The sequence below is a fragment of the Entelurus aequoreus genome, linkage group LG02 (genome assembly GCF_033978785.1).
Source record: "Entelurus aequoreus isolate RoL-2023_Sb linkage group LG02, RoL_Eaeq_v1.1, whole genome shotgun sequence".
Lineage (NCBI taxonomy): Eukaryota > Metazoa > Chordata > Actinopteri > Syngnathiformes > Syngnathidae > Entelurus > Entelurus aequoreus.
In genome coordinates, this window is record NC_084732.1 from 42,231,580 (window position 1) to 42,255,608 (window position 24,029).

General features: G+C 41.8%; 2 protein-coding genes across 4 annotated transcripts in view; one reads left to right on the top strand and one right to left on the bottom strand.

The window, feature by feature from the left end:
- Positions 1–1,762, bottom strand: part of LOC133634023 (uncharacterized) — a 22,749-nt gene extending 20,987 nt beyond the window's left edge. For 2 of the 3 annotated variants that reach the window (XM_062026940.1, XM_062026951.1), the window contains exon 1: positions 518–1,762. The gene's annotated coding sequence lies outside the window, so the exon portion shown is untranslated. The remainder of the gene's footprint in view (positions 1–517) is intronic. The other variant, XM_062026930.1, reaches the window with a different exon arrangement.
- On the top strand, positions 878–6,669 carry LOC133634016 (protein phosphatase 1 regulatory subunit 3E). Its single transcript, XM_062026917.1, has one exon. It carries the CDS (start codon positions 1,217–1,219, stop codon positions 2,135–2,137), a length of 921 nt encoding a protein of 306 aa, XP_061882901.1. The 5' UTR covers positions 878–1,216; the 3' UTR covers positions 2,138–6,669.
- The last annotated feature ends 17,360 nt before the right edge of the window (positions 6,670–24,029 follow it).

Below are 24,029 nucleotides of genomic sequence, written 5' to 3' on the forward strand. Positions count from 1 at the left end.
TCTCCATTTCCTGAGCTACCTTTTTGAAGCGGTTCCTTTTTATTCTCCCATCGATGCACTTTAAAATGTCCCGTTCTTTTCATTTGTGAAGCAAATAAATAATCTCTTTGTTCCAGTTTTCCACTGCCTTAAGTGGCACCATCACTTCTAACCCCTTAGTAAACTGACCTTTTATAGACTCTGTTTATATACATGTGATTTGTGAAAGCTTATGACTGCTTTGATGCACTTGCACTATGGGTTTGTGATGACAATAAAAGGCTTAAAATGATAATCCCACTAATACCTCACACTTAGGCAGCACAATATTAGCCTTGGTGAGCTATATCAAATATTTGGCTTCACCAAATGAAAATTGTGGCATTATTTATCCAACAACTGGTTGACAATAAGATTTGATATTTATCATTATAACTTTGGACTAGTGTGTTTGTATTTGTGAGCAACTATGATCAATGACACATGCATTTCTATAAACTCTAACTTCAACCATATAAAACGTCTGTGTTTGACTCACCATCTTCACAGATTTCTTGTAGCATGCACCATCATAGAGAAGCTTGTATGGTTTGCGTTTTACAAGCTTTAAACATACTTTATATTCCAACCAAGCTCTTTCGGTGCCGCTGAGTGTATGTGCGGCGCAACGCTGTCGTCATGGCAACACTTCTTTTGCAGTTTGTGACGTGTGAAAGAGGGCGGGGCAGAGATGACTGCTGCAGCCCGGTCTGGCATGGTTGAATGACTTATTCTGTTATGCAACGCATTTGCACAGCTGATGCTCATAGTCGCGCCGCATGCGATTCAAATATTTATATAATCATGTTCGTGAAACTGCATATGCGGGGTGCATTACAAGGGGAGGGAGGGGGGGGGGACCATTTTGTGCAACGCTCCGTTCTGCACGTACACGTCAAAGTGAGCCCACGTCACTGCTGTGTTCGCCTGCAGGGGAAGCTGTTCAGTCGCTTCGCTTCGTGCAGCACTTCTCATATAAATAAATTCAAACGGACAGCAAACTGCGCGGAACAACACCTCCGTCTATTGGTGCGGGTCTCGGGAGTCAACGTGACGCAGCCCGGGCGCCAATCGGCGAGTGGGGCACTGACACCTGACAGCTTCATCTCTCCCACCACTCGCCGGTCGTCTTCCTCCTTCCCCCTTCCTCCTCACGACTACCGAGCTCGGCTCCGCAGTGCAGGGTCTGCGGCGTTGTATGGAAGCAGAGTCCGTGCGCCCTACCGTAGTCATGCTGCCCCCCAAGACCTGCCTGCCCAGGAACTACAGCTGCATCGCCGGGCTCTTCGGCAGCCTGGCGGCGGCCAACACACGCCTGGAAGATGGCGAGGAGATGGACATCATGGACGGCACCTGCGAGCCCGTCGAGAGCCCCGTCGTGGACGAGCGACCGCGCGGCCGGGAGACCTTCCTGAAGCCCCCGCAGAGTCCCAGCCTGCGCCGGAGATGCAAGTCTCTCCCGACTTCCACGGAGAGGGCCAAGCTGGAGATCTCCCGCAGCAGAAGTCCGACAAGTCAGAAAAAGGTTCGCTTCGCCGACTCTTTAGGGCTGGAGCTCATCTCCGTGAAACACTTCGACGACTCGGACGAGCCGGAAGTTCCCGAGCGTATTTTGGCCAAGTTACCCAAATACACGGACTTCAACCACATGGCCACCAAGTTCCCCCGAGCTCCTCCGCAGTCCGTCTTCATGGAGCTGCAGTTCTCCAACCCGGCGGCGCTTCCAGGCTTCGAGCAGAGGGTGCGTGAGGTGAAAGTCCTGCTGGAGCGAGTGGAGACGGACGAGTTCAGCCTCTCCGGCTTCGTGCGCGTCTTGAACATGGCCTTCGAGAAGAGCGTCTCTTTGCGATACTCCCTCAACAACTGGCTCACCTGCATGGACTCCTTGGCGTCTTACGTGCCCGAGTCCAGCGACGGCGCCACGGATAAGTTCTCCTTCAAGGTGGTCATGCCCACCTACATGGAGAACGGAGGCATGCTGCAGTTCGCCATTAAATACCAGGTCGGCGGCCAGGAGTTTTGGGATAACAACAACGGGAATAACTACAAAGTGCGGCGTCACCGCTTCAAAATGTCACCGCCAAAGGAATGGGAGAACGGATGGATCCACTTTATATAATAACTCTTATCACACTTAACGTTCCTCCCGGGTATATTTTTAGTGGTGACTAAAGTGTACTTGACCGTTTCAGATATTTGGAAACAAATCCATACAATTGAATAACATGACCCCGCATTTGATGTTAGGGGTTCCGTACAGCTCGGGGCCCTTTTGCGGGCATGTTCACCTTACGTAACCCGGGAACATGTGCCGGGGGAAAAACGTGCTCTTTGCTGGAGATGCTGCAACTTTTATCATGCCAGTCATTTGCGATTTGATGTAGATGCCATGCAACAATGCTTGCATATGAAAGGGGTGCTTCATGAAGAGGTTTATCTCTTACACATTATCTTCCAAAAGTTTCTGGTCATTATGCCTCTTATCTAGAGCACAGGTGTCAAACTCCAGGCCGGGGGCCGAATCTGGCCCGCCGCATTATTTTATGTGGCCCGCGAAATAAATATGCGTTAATAACATGCTTAATCTTTCCTTACTAAATATATTTGTTCTTTCCCTTTTGACATTACAAATCATGTACTGCATGCAATTGCATATGTTTTAAAATTCAATATTATCAAATTATTATATTATCATGTATTCCAAAAATATTTTTTGTTAAAATATGGATACATATTGTACTTAAATATCTGCTTGGCTTACGATTTCTAAACAAATTATAAATCAAATTGTAGACTGTAAAATTGACAATAGATTTTACGGTTAAATTCCGCCGACTAAGTTTCTTCTTGTAAAATAGACATTGGTACCGTTTTTCCCCCCATATACAGTAAGAGAAAAAAAACATAAAAACAAGATTTTACGGTAAAAAACAAACAAACTGGCAGCTCTGTTGCATTATTTTTTCCGCCAAAAACAGTGGTATTGTTTTTCCATTCCATTTATTAATTTTTTTTTATATGCTGTAAAAAAACAAACACTGCTTTTACTGTAAAATTCTGGTGACTGAGCTGCCAGTTTTTAAAGTAAAACTGTAATATTTTTTTGCAGTTTATGTAAAAAATATATTGTTAATGTATCATATATACATATACATGTACATTCATATATTACTCATTGTTAAAAGCGTCCCTCTGAGAGCAACCATAACTGCGTGGCCCTCAATGAAAACGAGTTTGACACCCCTGATCTACAGTATTATTTCATGCCATTGAAATGCCTTATGCATGTGATGGGAAGTATGGTAGTAAATATAATTAGTTTGATCATCGTTACTAAATGCATTTATTTTGTCCACATCACTGCATTTTGGCAATTTCATTGTATCTATAACACTGTGACACAATGTGCAGTAGGTTTGATTTTTTTTTAGGTATCATCCCCATTGTAGAAATACAAAAAGTAGCATTTATAGCTGTTAAGTCGACAGCAAACATGCTGTGGGTGTTTTGTCTGTGAGTGCAAAGATATATTATTTTTGAAGTATTTTTTAACAGATGGCGTTGTACTACTAGTGCATTTTTGCAGTTCAAGCCTATTTTTCACTGACAATGTAGAAAAAGAGCAAATCACTGTTAAACTATTTCAGTCTCTGTTTCCAAGTACTCCCCAACATACAGTCTGTCTCTAGTCTTATTCTATCTATAGTATATGCTAAAATTGTCTTCCAAATTATTTTCAAAGACTAGTTATCTTCGTCTCTATGTGCGACCTCGCCATCATGTAAGTAAGAGCACGATTAAATTCACAGCTCACACTGGAACACAACATCGCTTTATTTACATTCCAGCGGTGTCAGAAGAGAGCTCTTCATTTTATGATACCATCCGGTTGACGCAAAAGTAAACAAAAAACGTTTTCCTGTGAGCACTTAGCTTTTGGAGCACTTCCACTTTAAAACGTCAAGTCCACTTGGTCAAAATGCCTCATGGTTCAATATGGCGCGGCTATATAGGGTTCCCAAAATAAAAGCAAGGCACTCTTGAGACAACATTTGCCTGCTCTGCTTTATTGTGCACAGGAGAAATGTATGTTTATTTGATTGCGGTGTGGAAGTACAATTCAACTGCAGGTAATTATCGTTAGTAAGTGTATTTAATACTTGGTATTTGTAGAGACTTAGGCAATCCATGCAACATGATAGCAAAGCTCAGATAGTGACTATCAGTATCAGTAAAACAACACAGGTAATAAAACTATTTCCTCCATTTTTCTTTTTACTTCATTTTAAATGGACAGCTTTTCATCAGTGCTCACTGATCTACAGTCTTGTGTTGTGCGTAAATGTGTTGTCTCATATTGAATGTCTTCATAGTACTGTATGTGATGTCTATTTAAAGGCAGTTCTTAGAGATGCTGTCAGATCAGTTTTGCTGTGTTAAGCCCATACTTGAAAGCACACAATCAGATATGTGAAATAACAAAGAACAACAATTGAAGATAACTAATAAACTACTCCTTGTTTTATGCATTTTCCCTTATATTAGAATGTAACTCAAGGGAGACGTTTTTACACCACAATTTAATGTCGCCTTACTGTGAGTTGATATGCAGTCTGAAAAGGGGGAAAGTATGTAAGTGCTTGTTTGTGAGGAAAATGTGATCGCAGATGGTTGGCAACATGGCCAGTGACATGCGGCAAATGCACTTTGGTACAAACCCCGTTTCCATATGAGTTGGGAAATTGTGTTGGATGTAAATATAAACGGAATAAATTGGTTTACAAATCCTTTTCAACCCATATTCAATTGAATGCACTACAAAGACAAGATATTTGATGTTCTGATGTTTTTTTTGCAAATAATAATTAACTTAGAATTTCATGGCTGCAACATGTGCCAAAGTAGTTGGGAAAGGCATGTTCACCACTGTGTTACATGGCCTTTCCTTTTAACAACACTCAGTAAACGTTTGGGAACTGAGGAGACACATTTTTTAAGCTTCTCAGGTGGAATTCTTTCCCATTCTTGCTTGATGTACAGTTTAAGTTGTTCAACAGTCTGGGGGTCTCCGTTGTGGTATTTTATGCTTCATAATGCGCCACACATTTTCAATGGGAGACAGGTCTGGACTACAGGAAGGCCAGTCTAGTACCCGCACTCTTTTACTATGAAGCCACGTTGATGTAACACGTGGCTTGGCATTGTCTTGCTGAAATAAGCAGAGGCGTCCATGGTAACGTTGCTTGGATGGCAACATATGTTGCTCCAAAACCTGTATGTACCTTTCAGCATTAATGGCGCCTTCACAGATGTGTAAGTTACCCATGTCTTGGGCACTAATACACCCCCATACCATCACAGATGCTGCCTTTTCAACTTTGCGCCTATAACAATCCGGATGGTTCTTTTGCTCTTTGGTCCGGAGGACACGACGTCCACAGTTTCCAAAAACAATTTGAAATGTGGACTCGTCAGACCACAGAACACTTTTCCACTTTTTATCAGTCCATCTTAGATGAGCTCAGGCCCAGCGAAGCTGACGGCGTTTCTGGGTGTTGTTGATAAACGGTTTTCGCCTTGCATAGGAGAGTTTTAACTTGAACTTAGAGATGTAGCGAACAACTGTAGTTACTGACAGTGGGTTTCTGAAGTGTTCCTGAGCCCATGTGGTGATATCCTTTACACACTGATGTCGCTTGTTGATGCAGTACAGCCTGAGGGATCGAAGGTCACGGGCTTAGCTGCTTACGTGCAGTGATTTCTCCATATTCCCTGAACCCTTTGATGATATTAAGGACTGTAGATGGTGAAATCCCTAAATTCCTTGCAATAGCTGGTTGAGAAAGGTTTTTCTTAAACTGTTCAACAATTTGCTCACGCATTTGTTGACAAAGTGGTGACCCTGGCCCCATCCTTGTTTGTGATTGACTGAGCTTTTCATGGAATCTACTTTTATACCCAATCATGGCACCCACCTGTTCCCAATTTGCCTGTTCACCTGTGGGATGTTCCAAATAAGTGTTTGATGAGCATTCCTCAACTTTATCAGTATTTATTGCCACCTTTCCCAACTTCTTTGTCATGTGTTGCTGGCATCAAATTCTAAAAAGTTAATGATTATTTGCACAAAATTTTTTTTTTATCAGTTTGAACATCAAATATGTTGTCTTGTAGCATATTCAACTGAATATGGATTGAAAATGATTTGCAAATCATTGTATTCCGTTTATATTTACATCTCCACAATTTCCCAACTCATATGGAAACAGGGTTTGTATATGGCAACTAGTCTAAGCGACTTATGATTGTAGCTGATGCTGAGTGAACTCAGTCGGCACTGGTTAAATGCACTTTGAGAGAGAACGATGAAAGATGCAGGGTTGATATTTCATTAATATGAAAAATCTATACAAAAGCTTCTCTTGTAAATAGTTACCAATATGTGATTCTTTCTTCTTACCCTGAGGATAGCCTTGACCTTTTTTGTCAGTTATACATCCATGCTTATTTTCCTATGCAACCATTTTTATGTGGTGTTTTCCGCTATGTCTTAACCTGAACTGTTAGCTATGAATGTTTGCATGCATGGACAACTGAAACATTTGTCTGTTTAACCATAGAACCACTATTTTATTAAAATCAATGCTCAATTTGAAAAAAAAACTAATTATTGTTCTCTTCTTTTGTGATAGTCATGATTTTTACAATACACTCTGACTTTAAATGTCAGTGTTAAATGTTGCATTACAGTGCAATCATGTCCAATAACTGTGTGAGACAACTAAGCTGCATATGTGCATGTTGCACTTTCAGGTCATTTGAGAGCCTGATTTTCCCAAAGCCTCCTGCTGGTCTCTATTGGTAAAGCTGCACAAGCACTGCACTGTGCTGTAGCTACCGCCATTGTCGACATGGCTGCAGACATGTCCTCGGAGTGACGCCATACTGATGCTACCCACTTTGAAGGAGGGGAGGGGTGGGAATGAGACTAGGGCAGGCTTGTGAGAGGAAGTCAATGAAACACACACCACAGTTAGTTTTTTTTTTTATCACCTTAGATGTTTTAAACATGTAGTGGTGTTACTCAGACCAACAATATTGGCTGCCTAGGTTTAAACCCCCATATTTCCTGTCAAGATAACTTAAAATACAATATGTTTTCAAAACGTTTGTCAAGAACCACAAGCTTCTCTCAACATTATCTCTCAAAAACTAAGAAACTTAAAGGGGAACTGCACTTTTTGCCTATCGTTCACAATCATTATGAAAGACATGACGATGGAAGCATTTTTTTTGTGATGCATTTTAAATATTAAATAAATGCAATCATGTCTGTTTACAATGGAGCCTATGGGAGCCACTCTATTCTGCTTCTAAAGCCCTTAAAAACAACATCCAAACATCTCCATTGAGGTTTTAAATACATGATGTAAGTATATATGTAATGTAGTAACAGGCACATTTATTCATCCATCCATTTTCTACTGCTTGTCCCTTTTTGGTAACATTAAAAATGTGTGTATTTTGCTCATACGCGGCACATTCAATAATACTATATTTTATTTGTATTGCACTTAACATTTGAATAACACTAATTTCAAAAACGCATCACAACGTTCACTTTTTTTTCAACATCACTGATTACTGCAGACTTTATGAGAACCAACAAACATAATAAAACATCACTTACTGTACAAGGTCTGCTGTCATTAGGATGCCGACTGCTCGGCTGTTCATATATTCTCATTTAGATGAAGAATGACTCATAATCCTCGTGACTAATAGGGGGGGGGGGGGGGGGAAACCAAGCGTCTTTTTGTGTCAGTCTCGCCATTCCGTTTCTAAATTGGTTGTGAAAGTGTACCAGTTTGTCGGAATACGTCCTTGTCCTTCTACTATCCAGGTGAGAGGCATGATTTATGATCTACAATAAAGTTTGACGAGCAAGTATACGAAGAAGCAACTGATCAGTCAATGATGTCAACATTGATCACGGCGCCGCTGTATATAGTTTGTCTGTGTTAGCGCTTATAATAACAATATCACTAATACTTGGTTAATATTCAAGTCACAAAATGTGCATGGAGTATTGTTGGCGCATTTTGGATGTTTTTTTATTGGGTTTTATGGGCGGGATAGAGGACCTACCATTGGCTCCGATGTAAACCGACTTTTATTTACGTGTAATTACGAGTTAGAATTCATTGAAATAATACATCCGTCGTCATGTCTTTCATAATGATTGAAAACAATAGGCAACATTCCCAAAAATAATGCAGTTCCCCTTTAAGACACCTTGAACACTTACTTAGACCAGTGGTTCTCAAACTGTGGTACGCAGGCAGGCTCCAGCAAGTGGTATGCCAAATAATAACTTCATTAAATATCTAAACACAGTGTTGCTGTTCACTATGTGTGTAAAAGTGGCCAAAAGTTTTAAATATACTTGTTAAATAATGCTAATAAATATTTAGGTCCAGTGGCGTGGCACGTGCCACACCCTAAAATCTGATAGGCCACCACAGGTGCCACCCCACTCGAAGGCAGAATGTTTTGAAGCAATGTTTTTGTGGTACGTGTACCATTCAGGCTCCATCTAGTAGTACGCCAAATAATTGCTTAATTATGGTCAAGGGTCCCCAAATTACAGCGCTTGGATTGTCCAAAGTTTATTTAGAAAACATGAGTCAAGAGATATTGAAATTTGGTGTGCTGCCAATCGGGCAAGATCCACCGTGATAATGATTACCACAAATATGCCTTGAACAGACTCATTGCATAGGTACTAATTTAGACAACCTTTCCAACTCATGGTCCAATTAATCAAAAACCAACAGAGAACATAAAACATGTGATACATAAACACACAACTTGACCACTGACATTATAAAAAACGTCTAATAGCACCATACACAATTTAAAAAATACACCCATTTAACAAATTTACTAGGCCTGATGGGTAATAAGCAAAACACTCTCCGCACTTTGACATGTTTGACACATTTTAGTTGCTTAAAGGGAAACTGCACTTTTTTGGAAATTTTGCCTATCATTCACAATCATTATGAGGGACAAAACCACACACCTTAAAAAAAAATATTTTAAAGATGATAAACGCTTGGAAAATGCGGCTAATCGGAGTCACCTTTGTAGCCTTCAAAGTCCTCTAAAACCCTTTCAAAACCCTCCATCAACATTTTGTATACACACTGCAAGCATATATATAAGGCAGTAACAGACACGTTCATAACAATATTTAATATGTACAATATTTACCGTATGTTGGTCATTTTAATTATTGCCAGAACAAATTCCTCTACGCATTTATTTCCGTTTCCGTAGCAGCGCACTTCAGACTTCTGGCAACAACTGTGTGGCCTACTTCCGGAAACAAAGACGTGTGTGTCTTCTTATCAAGGCAGATTCGGTAACAAACAACGAGGACGACTATTTTTGGACCAATGAGGATTCACAAAACTTTATCTTTTTGAATATATGGAGGATGAACTGCTGCTTCTGGAAGCCGGCACAAAGAGAGAGTAAAGTGGAGCAGATGGAAGCTGAGAGAGTGTGGTGAAAGTGACTCGAAGCTGCAAAATGTGGAATTTGAAGCCTTGCTATTTTGACATAAATAGAGTTCTTACCCAAATAAAACCAGAAAGAGATAGGTGTCCTATTGCAGTGTTGTGCATTATAAACTCAAACACATTTCGTGCTGACGTAGAAGCTTGCTTATCTCTTGCCGTAGTTAGCTTTTACGGCTAATACCGTAGCATGCCGATGTGTTATTACGCTAGAAAAAGAGTTTGTCAGTGTTTGCTCTTACATTGACAATGTCGCTACAGTTTGGTTATTATACAGGTTACGGAACGTAAATTAAGTATTGTTGAAGGTTTTTGAATGCATTTTTAAAGTGATTTTGAGGTGGAATTGATTAGCTGCATTGATAGCCACCAAGAACGAGCTGATTTTTACAAGTTAGAATGCAAAAAAAAAACAAAAAACTTTTTTCTTCTTGTCTCTCATTATGATTGTGAACGATAGGCAACATTCCTAAAAAAGTGCAGTTCCCTTTTAAGAGACATTGATAGAAAATGGACGGATGGCTAGATTTTTATGATGGATTGCACAACTTTAGGGAGGTCGTCAGAGAAGTTACCAAGGTAGGAATGGTTCACATACTCTTAATATTCAATGTTTTATAATTCATACTTCATAATGTAGGGGCTATCTTAATTGGCGGATTCGGCGTGCACATATTGGCGGGCAATCTTAATCAGCGCGCACATATCTGGGTGGCAGGCATTCTTTTTTGATTAATGATGACCGATTATGAGCAGGCAGCTTCCATACGTCCGTGGTCTTTCACTCAACGTAAGTCATTTTCGTTACAATATTTTTATTATTTCAGTCCACCATCTTTTGTTATTCCTTGTCTGCAGCAGCATGTACTGTAGTGTAAACAAGTGTTGCTATGCAGCAGGGTAGCAGCTGCTTATATGTTTGTGGTTGTAAGATGACTGTGGTCTCTGAGGGGTCGGCTGTCATATGCCTGAAACAACAAAGATCTGCACAGACTCTCTCACCTCATCTTGAACGTGGCCTTTCATTTTAATGCAGTCGTGCACGCAAACCTTTGCAAATTTTTTTGTATCTCAAAAGGCATCATGTCAAGTTGCTGTGCTGTGCGATTAATCTTTACTCAGTAGCAGAAGTAACAGCAACCTCAAACTCATCGTAAACACAGGACCTGGATGATAGCATTGCAAACTAATATTTTACTACTCATTCTGTTTGTTTACATTCTCTTTTAGCTTATATTCTAATATTGTCGAGTCCCATTAGGTGTCATCGTGTTTGTGCTTGTGAAGAAAAAAATCTTCCATTTACATGTCTGCTATAAATTAGATAAAGACTGAAGTTGACTGTATCTTTGTTGCTGTGGAATATTCCCATGTATTCCCGCTTCAATGTAATAGTTTGATGTATAGATCCTATAAACGCCTCTTGGTGGTTTCCCACTATACTTACCTGCATGTCTAACAAAATATCTCTTCTGTGAACTTTTGTCAGATGTTTGACAAAATGTTTGGTCCTAGTCGAGAGATACTGTATTTCCTGTTTTCTATGCTTTGAGTGTGATAACGTAACTAAATTAGATTGGCTTCCAACAAAAGAATGGCTGCGTCACAAAACCAGGATCACTTCCCCTGTGCTCTGCAAGAGAGAAGGAAATGCGAAGCCCCAGACATTTTTTATGTGCGTGACCTCTGAGTGTCCTTGTTTTCCTCGGACACAATGCACAAGAAACCAGACAATTTATGCTTTAGAGTGTCCCACTTTACTTCATTAGAACTTGTTCTAAAAGGCTAGCGCAGTGAGACTTGATGGCTTTTCAGGGGTCATCAGGTTCTCTAAACACATATTTTGTAGTATTTTAGTTATGTATTCTTTTAAAATAAAAACAATTAAGATGCCGTAATTGGATACCTATCTGCACTTGACTCTCTTTGTTCCCTGAAGTGTGTGATCTTTGCAATGAACCTTTAAATGTTGATGATATGCCTTCTCACTTTCCAGAGCGACCTTATGTAATAAAAGCCCAAGGCCACACAAGGAGGTATTGCGCCACATGATTTGATCATTAATTAAACAGAAGGTGCAGCATAATATATTTTCTTTTCTAGTTTGAAATATTTATAACCTTTCTCTGACTTTTTCCATCTTGTGACAGGGTTGTTTAATGCTTGGGGATAAATCACTTGCTACTTTGGCCTATTGTTTAATCCTACCCCTTTTCCTAATTTTCTTTTCTCTCTTGTGTTGTGTTTACAGTCATTCCTCCCTTTTTGTGCAGCCACTTTCTTTTCATACTCAACGGTGTTCCAATAATGCTATGAGCACTTGCACGGATGCCTTCTGCACATTTCCGCCACAACAGAACTTATAAAAACCCTATCTGACTCCACCCTGTTGTTGTTTTCTGAGGCCTTGGATTTAGGGCTGGGAGTTGATAGCAACAATCTAAATCACGATTAATTGAACTTTGGTTAACGCAGGATTATTCCACTCTCAACTAGTACTCTAATTTTTGGTCAACGTCATCTTTATTGTAGCCTAAGTGTGTCCAAACAACTAACAAGGAATTACTGTTGGATAGAAGGCGCTCACGTTGTACTGTCAGTTTTCTTCCATGATGCTTCTGTGTAGCGGACTGGATTAGACATTGGTACTGGCACTGGGTTTCTGGCAGCCTTCATACTTTGCAACATCTAGCTTCATGTCGTGTAACTACAGAATCAGTACTGTATTTTTGGGGATGGTGTATAAGTAGAGTGAAAATTACAACGGGAAAACAAATCTAAATAATCGACATGGCAGTTTTCCATTGGTTAAAAGCTCTAAATGTCAGTTTTTATTATTTTTTGATTAATAGCCTAGCCCTAACCTGACTCTCGCCAGATCCTTGTCGTTCGCAGAGCTCTACACATTGATCTGGGAGTTCTCAATAGGAGATGTATTTCAGAAGGCGGGGCCTTGTAAAAATATAATTGTATGTGATTGGATAAACCACTTGTCCGTTATCTTGAATGACGTGCTACTTCAACCACTCACATCCAAATCAACCTGTGACACTGATGAGAGCGACGCTGCGAAATCCAAACCCGGTCGGAAGAAGAGCCAAAACATCCTTGCCACCAATAAATGCCTTCAAAACCATTCTCTGTTTGTCTTTTAAATAATTAATATTCGATCGATGTCGCAAAATAGTTGCAATAGCAGAATCAATGTCAGCACACGACTCCTCGCTCCGTGCCGCCATTGTTGTTTGAATCAAACAGTCCCTTCGGCGCTACGTCACATCTATGAAATCCCACCCGGCGATCCTGATTGGTTCATTATTTTTTGCTATCTGGAAGGATTTTGCAATGCCTTCGAGCCCAGACCCTTGTGTGGAGCTCAGCGAACTACAAGCGTCTGGCTAGAGTCAGGTTAGCCTAGCCCCACTAGGATGGCAAATAGAGAAAATTGAACAATCAGACTTTTAAACTGATGAAAGAACAGTTTTGCAGTCGGTCATATACAAATGCATTTGAAAAAGTGGTCATCCCACACAAACCAGCTGTGCATAATCGGGTCTTAACTGGTGACCACATATCCCCTCTGATTAAGAGTTGAGTTGAGCAGAGCTATAGGCAATCAACTAAAAGCCACGGACTGTCAACTCAATTTCCAGCATGACCTAAGGTTAGAATGTTAGTAAGTGAGGTGCACACTAGCTGGCATCCATTTTACTGCACAACCCTCTACTAGTTATGTTTTTGTATTGTATATACAGTATTTGGTGACTTATTTATATGCAGGCATGTGAAATGTCTGTGAAAGCGCGGAAATCCGCTTTTTTAAACATTCATTTTCGTGTCAAAATATCACTTCTGTGTTTTTTTAATGAACTATCAATAAAAAATACGTACCACACAAAATTTGTTGAATGCCTTTTCCTCTTGCCTAAACGTCGCACTGAGTTGCAGAACGGGGAGACGATCATGACTACTGAAACAAGCTCGCTAGTTAGCTAACCTTCCAGCTAGCTTACGTATTGTCTCCTCCGTTCGCTCTCCGAGCTACAACATTGACGGCTTTCCACTTTCCTAATCATATTTGGATGATTAAAATCCAAACACTGTTAGTTCCAAACCGGTTGTAGTTCTAGAGCAGTGATTCTCAAACTGTGGTACGCGTACCACTAGTAGTACGTGAGTTCCATCTAGTGGTACGCCAAATAATCACTTGAATATTCAAACTGTGTGTAATGTTACTAGGGCTAAAAATAATAAATATGCTTATTAAATATAATCGCTGCCTTGTTTTTATTGAATACTTAGGTCTACTACGCTACTGTATTTTTTTGGTCATTATGGTGGTACCTGGAGAGCCAAGTGTTTTCCGAGGTGGTCCTTACCTTAGACCTTAGGTCGTTCTGTCCTCGAGAGGGCAACGATCCACAAAGTTCCTCCACTGCGTTCTGTCTTGGGCTATGGATTTAGCTCAGCTTGTTCCCAGGTGGAATTTCTGCTTGTGAGGTCTTTATATATTGTTCTTCTCCATGTTGTTATTTTACTTTTGCCTCTTGAGGGTTTCCATGCTCGTGCTCTTCTGTGTATTGTTTCCTCTGACATTCTCATTACATGTCCAAGCCATACCAATTTGCGTTTACTAATGTTTTGTGTCAGTAGTTTCTGTTTGGATCTTTTGCGTACTTCCTTATTTGTGATCCAGTCTTTCCAGGAAATTTCCATTATTCTCCTGAGGCATCTATCTTCTTTTTATCTTTTGCAGTTATTTGCCACATCTCACACAAATATAGCATCACAGATAGTACTACAGCTTCATATATTTTGATCTCTGTTTCTATTTTTATAATTTTTTTTGCCATAGGTTATATAGATTTCCAAAGACTAAGTTTGCCTTGCTAATCCGTATTCTTATATTATCCAAACTTTTACTGTCGTTGCTTATGGTGCTCCCTAAATATTGACATTTCTCCACCTTCTAAATATATTTTTCATTGGTCCTAATTTGTGTCCCTTCTTTTCCAATATCCATTACTTTGCATTTATCTTTGTTGAATCTTGGGCAAATTTTGCACAGACCTTCGTTAGATTTGTCAGTGCATCTCTGTAGGTTGTGTGTACTCTTTTCAAATCATCAGCAAAGTCAAGGTGAAACAGATCTTTCTTTCCAAACCATATGCCAAAGTTTTCCTTCTCTACTTCTCTCATCCTAAGGTCAACCACCAGGAGGAACAGAAAAGATGAAATAATATCTCCTTGTTTTACTCCAGTTTTTATTTCAAAAGGTTTCATTGCTCAGTTGCACATTTGCAGTTTTCATAGTAGGCCTGCATTACATTTATGATTTTGTCAGGAATTCCATAGTATATCGATCCCTATTCTCATCATCGTTTCCCTGTTAATGCTGTCGAAGGCCTTTTGAAAGTCAACAAATGTTATTGAAAGTGTCTGCTCATGTTCAATAATTCCTTTTAGGGAATGTATGGCATCTATGTGCATGACCTTCCTTCTCTAAAGCCTGATTGTTGTCCCCTTAACTTCATATTGACTTATTTTGTCCCTCATGCCAGTGCAATGCTTATTACTACCTTCTCAACCACAATAGCAGAGTTACTCCTCTCCAGTTTGAGCATTTTGTGAGGTTTCCTTTCATGAGACCAGTAAGCCATTCTATTAGCACCTTTGTCTTCCGCCATACGGTGTTGCATAGTTTACAGAGTTCGTGGATGGATTCTTCGTCTATACTTTTTAAAATTTCTGGATGATTTCCATCTAACCCTGGTGCTTAACTGGTGTCCACCCATCTCTCTGCTTCTTCCTCTTTAATTGTTAGAGCTTGTCCATCTTTCCCTTATACTGATAGTTTGTTTTGACTCTTCTTTTTTCCTGCAAGCTGTTTTATTAGTTTTTATGCTATTCTCGTGTAATTTTTTTTCTGCTTCTTCCTCTGTGTTTTGAGCTTACCCTTCATACCAGTTATATTTGTCTTTCTTGCACCTTTTCTTTACTTCCTTATCCAGCCTTTTGTACTTTTCCTTTTCTTCGTCACTACGTGTTGAAAGGACCTGTGCCTTCTGTTGCTTCCTTTTGTCGATGACTCTCCATGTTTCATCTGATACCAATTGTTCCTTATTTGTGCTTTGTTTCCTTCCGATTGTGTTTTCTGCAGCATCAATTACTGCCTCATTGAAACGACCTCTTGATTTTTCTATTTCCTTGTCTTTAGGATTTTTCAGTACTGCAAATCTGTTTCGAAGTGGTACCTGTTTAAAAAAGCTTGAGAACCACTGTTCTAGAGTATTTATTAGTAGCCAGCGAGAAAGTATATCTTTGACGTGACGGATGTAAACAGAGGTCACAACACCGGAAGTATATTACCGGAGGGGATGTGGCTACAGGATACCGTTGCCAAATGGGAAACCTTTTTGAAGTTCTTTGGATGCATGTTATAGAACTTTTTATTACATTTTCAATGATAACAATGTTAGTAAATTATCTACAAAAAAAAATTGGTACATTACATGAACGATTGCAGGAAATGTAGACTGGATTAAAAAACATTTTTTTGGGGGGGGGTCTTGAATGGCAGGACTTTGTGCTGATAGAAATGTTCCTTTATGTTTTTTCTTAAAGGTTGCTCACATTCTTGTATATGACATAGAACCTACACAATTTAGTTATATTAGCTGATCATTATGTTTTTTCATACAAACACTAATGGAGTTTAAGTCAGGCAGGGCATGTGGAGGAACTCAAAACTCAGGGAACTCTTTATTGATGCACCAATGTCCTCCATATTGGAAATGGGGAGGAGGGAAGAGCACATTTGGAAGAGTACCAAAGCCTGAAATATTGTCTGCTTGCTGTATAACTCCAACATTTCCATTACATCAAACAGGCAGAGAGGCTAAAGTAAACGAGATAATGTAGACACAGGCAAATATTATAGAATGAGGAGGAGAGCCAAAGGGTGTGCCGGAGATAATAAAATAATATTGATTGAACCTTTAGGATATTGGACATCACATACAGTATTTTGAGCTGTTGTGAGCTTTTTTTTTAGATGATCTCTGACGGCATGCAGGCCTACCTTTAAGTTCACATAGAAATCTTACTGTTTCAAATAATAATCCCTTTCACATAACATCTGGTCTTTTGGGATCCTTGGAGCTATCACTGAAATACACCAATACAAGTGTATAAATAAGTTACTTTATATATGGTTCATGAGCCCCATCAGTGCCTATTCACAGCGCTTCACTTTTTCCATATTTTGTTATGTTACAACCTTATTCCAAAACGGAAAAAAAAAATGTCTTCAACATTCTACAGAAAATACCCATAACTACAATGTGATTTTTTTATTTTGCTAATTTATTGAAAATATATATATATATATTTTTTAAATCACACATACAGAGTATTCACAGCTTTTGCTCAATACTTTGTTGGTGCTCCTTTAGTGGCAATTACAGCCTCAAGTCTTTTTGAATAGGATGCCACAAGCTTGGCACACCTGTCTTTGGGCAGTTTTGTCCATTCCTCTTTGCAGCACCTCTCAAGCTCAATCAGGTTGGACGGGTAGCGTTGGTTTTCGTCCGGGATGTCTCTGTACAATGCTGCATTCATCTTTCCCTCTATCCTGACTAGTCTCCCAGTTCCTGCCGCTGAAAAAACATTGCCACAGCAAGATGCTGCCACCACCGTGAGTCGGGATGGCATTGGCCTGGTGATGAGTGGTGCCAGGTTTCCTCCAAACATGACGCCCGGCATTCACAACATTAAGTTCAATATTTTTCTCATCAGACCAAAGAATTTTGTTTCTCATGGTCTGGGAATCTTTCAAGTACATTTTGGCAATTTTTTTTATAAAGAAATGGCTTCCGTCTGGCCACTATACCATACACGCCTGGTTGGTGGATTGCTGCAAAAGAAAAACAAACTGAGCTGAGGCGAGCAAAGCAGGGACTGGGGTCCTGGGGTATCCTCCCGCTGATTAGATGAGATGCAGGTGTGGGACCTGCAAACAAACGAGAGAGAGAGAGTACGAGAGAGTGTGAGAGAGAGAGCGAGAGCAGGCCTCCACTGTAAATGCACTCCCACAAGGCCGTGGTTCCTAACACCATCCTAATCGATGGAGCTTGAGAGGTGTCGCAAAAATGAATGGGTGAAACTGCCCAAGCTTGTGGCATTGTATTCAAAAATCAATCAATCAATCAATGTTTATTTATATAGCCCTAAATCACAAGAGTCTCAAAGGGTTGCACAAGCCACAACGACATCCTCGGTACAGAGCCCACATACGAGCAAGGAAAAACTCACCCCAGTGGGACGTCGGTGAATGACTATGAGAAACCTTGGAGAGGACCGCATATGTGGGTAACCCCCCCCCCCCCCCCCCCCCCTCTAGGGGAGACCGAAAGCAATGGATGTCGGGTGGGTCTGACATAATATTGTGAAAGTCCAGTCCACAGTGGATCCAACACATCAGCGAGAGTCCAGTCCATAGTGGGGCCAGCAGGAAACCGTCCCGAGCGGAGACGGGTCAGCAGCGCAGAGATGTCCCCAACCGATGCACAGGCTAGTGGTCCACCCGGGGTCCCGACTCTGGACAGCCAGCACTTCATCCATGGCCACCGGACCTATGCAACTCCTCCTCCCAAGGGACAGGGGAGAAGAGGAGAGAAGAAAAGAAACGGCAGATCAACTGGTCTAAAAAGGGGGGTCTATTTAAAGGCTAGATTATACAAATGAGTTTTAAGATGGGACTTAAATGCTTCTACTGAGGTAGCATCTCTAACTGTTACCGGGAGGGCATTCCAGAGTACTGGAGCCAGAATAGAAAACGCTCTATAGCCCGCAGACTTTTTTTTGGCTCTGGGGATCACTAATAAGCCGGAGTTCTTTGAACGCAGATTTCTTGTCGGGACATATGGTACAATACAATCGGCGAGATAGGCTGGAGCTAGACAGTGTAGTATTTTATACGTAAGTAGTAAAACCTTAAAGTCGCATCTTAAGTGCACAGGAAGCCAGTGCAAGTGAGCCAGTATAGGCGTAATATGATCAAACTTTCTTGTTTTTGTCAAAAGTCTAGCAGCCGCATTTTGTACCAACTGTAATCTTTTAATGCTAGACATAGGGAGACCCGGAAATAATACGTTACAGTAATCGAGACGAGACGTAACGAACGCATGAATAATGATCTCAGCGTCGCTAGTGGACAAGATGGAACGAATTTTAGCGATATTACGGAGATGAAAGAAGGCCGTTTTAGTAACACTCTTAATGTGTGACTCAAACGAGAGAGTTGGGTCGAAGATAATGCCCAGATTCTTTACCGAGTCGCCTTGTGTAATTGTTTGGTTGTCATATGTTAAGGTGGTATTATTAAATAGATGTCGGTGTTGAGCAGGACCGATAATCAGCATTTCCGTTTTCTTAGCGTTGAGTTGCAAAAAGTTAGCGGACATCCATTGTTTAATTTCATTAAGACACGCCTCCAGCTGACTACAATCCGGCGTGTTGGTCAGCTTTAGGGGCATGTAGAGTTGGGTGTCATCAGCATAACAGTGAAAGCTAACACCGTATTTGCGTATGATGTCACCTAGCGGCAGCATGTAAATACTAAAGAGTGCAGGGCCAAGAACCGAACCCTGGGGAACTCCGCACGTTACCTTGACATGGTCCGAGGTCACATTGTTATGGGAGACACACTGCATCCTGTCAGTAAGATAAGAGTTAAACCAAGACAAGGCTAAGTCTGACATACCAATACGTGTTTTGATACGCTCTAATAAAATATTATGATCAACAGTATCGAAAGCGGCGCTAAGATCAAGAAGCAGCAACATAGATGACGCATCAGAATCCATCGTTAGCAATAGATCATTAGTCATTTTTGCGAGGGCTGTCTCCCTAGAGTGATTTGCCCTGAAACCGGATTGAAAAGGTTCACAGAGATTGTTAGTCACTAAGTGTTCATTTAGCTGCTGTGCAACAATTTTTTCGAGAATTTTGGAAATAAACGGAAGGTGGGAGACCGGTCGGTAGTTTACCATGAGGTCAGGATCGAGGTTAGGTCTTTTGAGCAGAGGATGAATAACCGCTTTTTTGAATGCTAGGGGAACAGTGCCGGAGGAAAGTGATACGTTTATAATATTTAACACTGATTGTAAGGAAGGGATAGTAGTTTTTTTAGAGTTGGGACACAATGGACAGATTCCGGCCAGAGAATTCTTTAATCATCTTTATTGCTGAAAGGTAGATTTGAATGTGTATGGTTTTGTGTGTGTGTGTGTGTGTGTGTGTGTGTGTGTGTGTGTGTGTGTGTGTGTGTGTGTGTGTGTGTGTGTGTGGGTGTGTGTGGTCTAAACAAATAAAGAAAAGAGGAAAAATTACAATCCAATTATATACTCATTAATATGCAGCAATATACATGGATATGCATACATAATATAACATAATATAATATAATATAAAGGTGTGCATAACAACAACATATATACTGCATTTAACTATGTATGAACTTCCAACAAGTTTCTAAGCTTCAGAGCCATACATGGCGATTATGTGGTCTCTGTCGCCATGTAAAGGCCAAACTCCGCCATCGCAGTTGCAATGACGTTAAATAAACTACACGTGAATGTAAACGCCGTCAACGAGACTAATTAGCTCTCAATCGACCCAAAAACAACTGATCTTAGCATACAATGCACCAAACATTTGCAGAAGTAGCAAGGCACGACAGTCAGTTCAAATGCTGTAACAGTATGTGACAAAACTTACATTTAGTCGTCAACACACACAAGGCTGGCTGCCACCACTGATTGAAACCGGCTATTCTGACAAAGACGTGCTTTAAAGGGCAAATGACGTCACAGATTGACCTATCAACCTAAATGCATAGGAACATTACAAAACTGGTTAAAGGCACACAATAGGCTTTCGTACACAGCCGCCCCCAACTGTCCGTATGGCAGTTGAAACTAGAAGAAAGTCTATGAGGTAGTATCCTCGTCATCAAGAGGTGGAAGCATGATCAGTCGGGCGACTGGGCGAAGGTAGGTGTGATTCTTCACTTGTACTCTGGCAGTCCGGACCCGTCCATCTGCTCCTGGATGTGTCTGAATGATCCGTCCTACAGGCCACGATCCTCGGGGGAGTTGAGGATCCACTATCAAGACAACTTGACCAGCCAAAAGGGTCTTGCCATCGTTCCTCCACTTGTTACGTTCTTGAAGCCGTGGCAGGTAATGCTGGATGAAAGACGACCAGAAGTGATCTGCTAGGACTTGGCTGTGCCTCCAACGTCTTTTTCCGAGACCACAGGGATCGTAGATTGCTTGAGGTAGAGATGAATCATGACGGCCCATAAGAAGGAGATTGGGCGTGACTGGATCTGGGTCTGAGGCATCCGAAGACAGGTAACCGAGAGGTTTAGCATTCATTATGCCTTCAACCTCTATCAATGTTGTCAGTAATACTGGTTCAGGGACTGTTTGGTCTTTGAGAACAACTCTGAGTGCTGTCTTAATGGATTTTACTTCTCTCTCCCATGTGCCCCCAAAATGTGGTGCGCTTGGAGGATTGAATCGGAATGAAATCTGGTGCTCTGCAAGTTGCTCTCTCAACTGTGGTTCCATTGAAGCAACTGCGTCACGTAATGCACGTTCTCCACCAACAAAGTTGGTACCATTGTCCATGGGGAGTTCAGAGGGTTTTTTGAGTAATGCTGTGGCTCCTTCGTATTCTGGTGAAAGTGATGCAAGTCGACTGTCTGAAGGCAGAGACCGTTCAGCCTTGAGCGCTCTCAACTCTTCTGGAAAACAATCTCCTTGTGCCTTTTGCAATATAAGCTTTTCGGCTTGCAGAAAATCCACGGCGGAAGGCGGGGATGAAGCACCAGCATCAGCCGCCCCATTAAGGGAGCTAGCTGTCTCTTGTAGAAGCTGTTTCCATGTGGAGAATTTACTGAAATCAGTTAGCTGAGTAGATGAAGCACTGGAAATAGTTCCAACGAAGGCGGATTTCCTCAGCTCTGTAGCATCCGGTTCAGGTTCAGTATATGGGGATTCAGTGGTAACGTGCAGACAGGAAGGCTGATGGGAAGATGCGGAGATCACAGACGGACCTTGTAGGGACCAGCCTAGGTTGGTACAGATTGCTATGGGCCCGCCAGATGGGCCTGCTCGCACCGGCTCTGTAGGAGCAAGAAGCTGAGACATATCAGAACCTATGAGGAGTGGCGGTTGCGCTCGATGGATAGGCAGCAAAGGAAGGTCTTTGAGGTGCTCGTAGAGTTTTTGGAGGGCCGCTACTGGATATGTGTGCTGAGATAGGCTCAGATTCTCAGCTGTGTAGGCATTTTTAATCCAATACTTCTTGCTTGGCTTGAAGATGGGGGAGACGTGAAGGCTGACTGACGAACCATTGAGCACTTTCACTTCTTGTTGAACAGTTCTCAGGTGAAGGGTTTCAGGATGCTTAGCAAGTTGTAGTTGCTCTACTGCATAGGAGAGGATGAGTGTTCTCTCAGAACCATCATCGAGCACAGCAAATGTCTCTAGAGTGTGGTCTCCATTTTGTAGGAGCACTTTGACAACTTTCAGCAAAACTCTTTGAGGGCTTTGAGGCTGTTCCAGGTAGACTGTGGGTTTTTGGTTACTCATCATCAGGACTTGTTGAGATGACTCTTGGATCGTGTCATGCAGGACTGTGAGGTGCGTCGCTTTGCATAATTTACAAGGGCGTTTAAGCGTACATGCTGCAGCTTTGTGGCCACGACCGCACTTCCAAAATCTGTTACCTTCTTGGATCGACTTATTGATCTCACTGGTATTCAGTTTCTTGAAGTCCAGGCATGAGTTGAGGTAATGTTCCTTACTGTTGCAAAATGGACAATAAGGACTAGGTTTAAAGGGTTGTGACTTTGTCAGATTGGTGCTCTGGCTGCTACCAGTCTCACCAGAACATAGGAGAACTGATGCTGTCCTTTGTTTGGGCCATGGACTATTATAATCCCTCTTGGCAGGAGGAGGCCCCAGGTTGTAGAGGTGAGTGACTCGGCTGGCCAGGCGCTTAGCTTGAGCTTTAACTTGGAGCCAGGATGCCAGGTCGGGCAGGGTGTAAGTTTGGTTGGTACCTGGCTGTAGGATGCCTCGACAAAGACAGTATTCCATAAATCCATCTCGGTGTGCAGGAGGCATTTTACTTATTAGACGGTCAACGTGAGAACCACATTTGAGCTCGTATCCAAGAGGTCCCTCTAAAGTCTGCAACATACCAACTAAGGTCTGAACTGAGAGAGCGAAGGTGTCGAAAGCTTCTGCATCCCCCACTTTGATGGTGGGTGAGTTCAGGATAGCTCCTAGTTCACTCAGTACTAGTTGTCTAGGCTGGCCATATTTGTCTTGTAGAGCCCCTAGCGCAGCCGTGTACGGGTTTGGGTCATACATGAATGACTTGGCTAACTGCAGAGCGTTAGGGAGTTTGAGCTGATTTAGTAGAACTTGATATTTGTATTGCTCGCTCAGGTGAGGATGACTATTCATCAAGTTCTCTAGCGCCATCTTGAGTAGGGCGAAATCACTTTCCCGGCCACTCTCAAACCTTGGAAGTACTGGTTTGGGAATGCCATAGGATGTAGCGATCAGCGTCTCGATGCCCGGGTAGGACCAGGGTGGTGCTGCCGGGGTAGGAGTAGCAGATGGTAATGTGTATTGAACATACTGCCCAGCAGGAGGAGGTGCACCAGCTGGAACTGGTGGTTGTGGCACAAAAGTTTGCATGGTTTGTGGCACTGCGGCTGCATGTGTCATTGTTGATGCATAACTAGATGTGGGTAAGACTGGCATATGTTGACTTGTGAAAGACACAGATGCAGGAGCTGTGATAGAGACAGGAGCTGTAGTGGGGCCTACTAAAGTCGGGACACAAGTTTGTGCACCTTGAACAGGAATGTGAATCGTTGTCAATGGCTGTGTAATCGGGATAGCGGCAGCGGATTTCATTGGAGTTATTGATGGGAGCTGAAGCATGTCAGCAGCGGGCGGAGCTGACGTTGTTGACATTGCATCATCTTCAGACTCCGACAGGAATGACTTGACAATACGGGCAATGTGTAAGTCTTTCTCCAGTTTCTTTAAGCGTCTGCGCCATTCCATTTCCCTTGCCATATTCTCCTTGGCAAGGTGAGCATCCTCTTGTAGTCTTTGTCCTTCTTTAGCTTGTGCATCCAATCTCTTCGCCTCCAAGTCAGCTTTCCTTTCCTCCTCTATTTCTTGCTGTAGGTCAGCAAGCTCCAAACCTGTAATTCGCTCCTCTAGGGCAGCTGTTTGAACATCCGGAATATTTTGGAGCAGTTGAAGCCCATGCGATCGCCGAGAGGATAGACGTGATGAAGCAGATGACTGGTACCCTGATGCACTCCTAGCT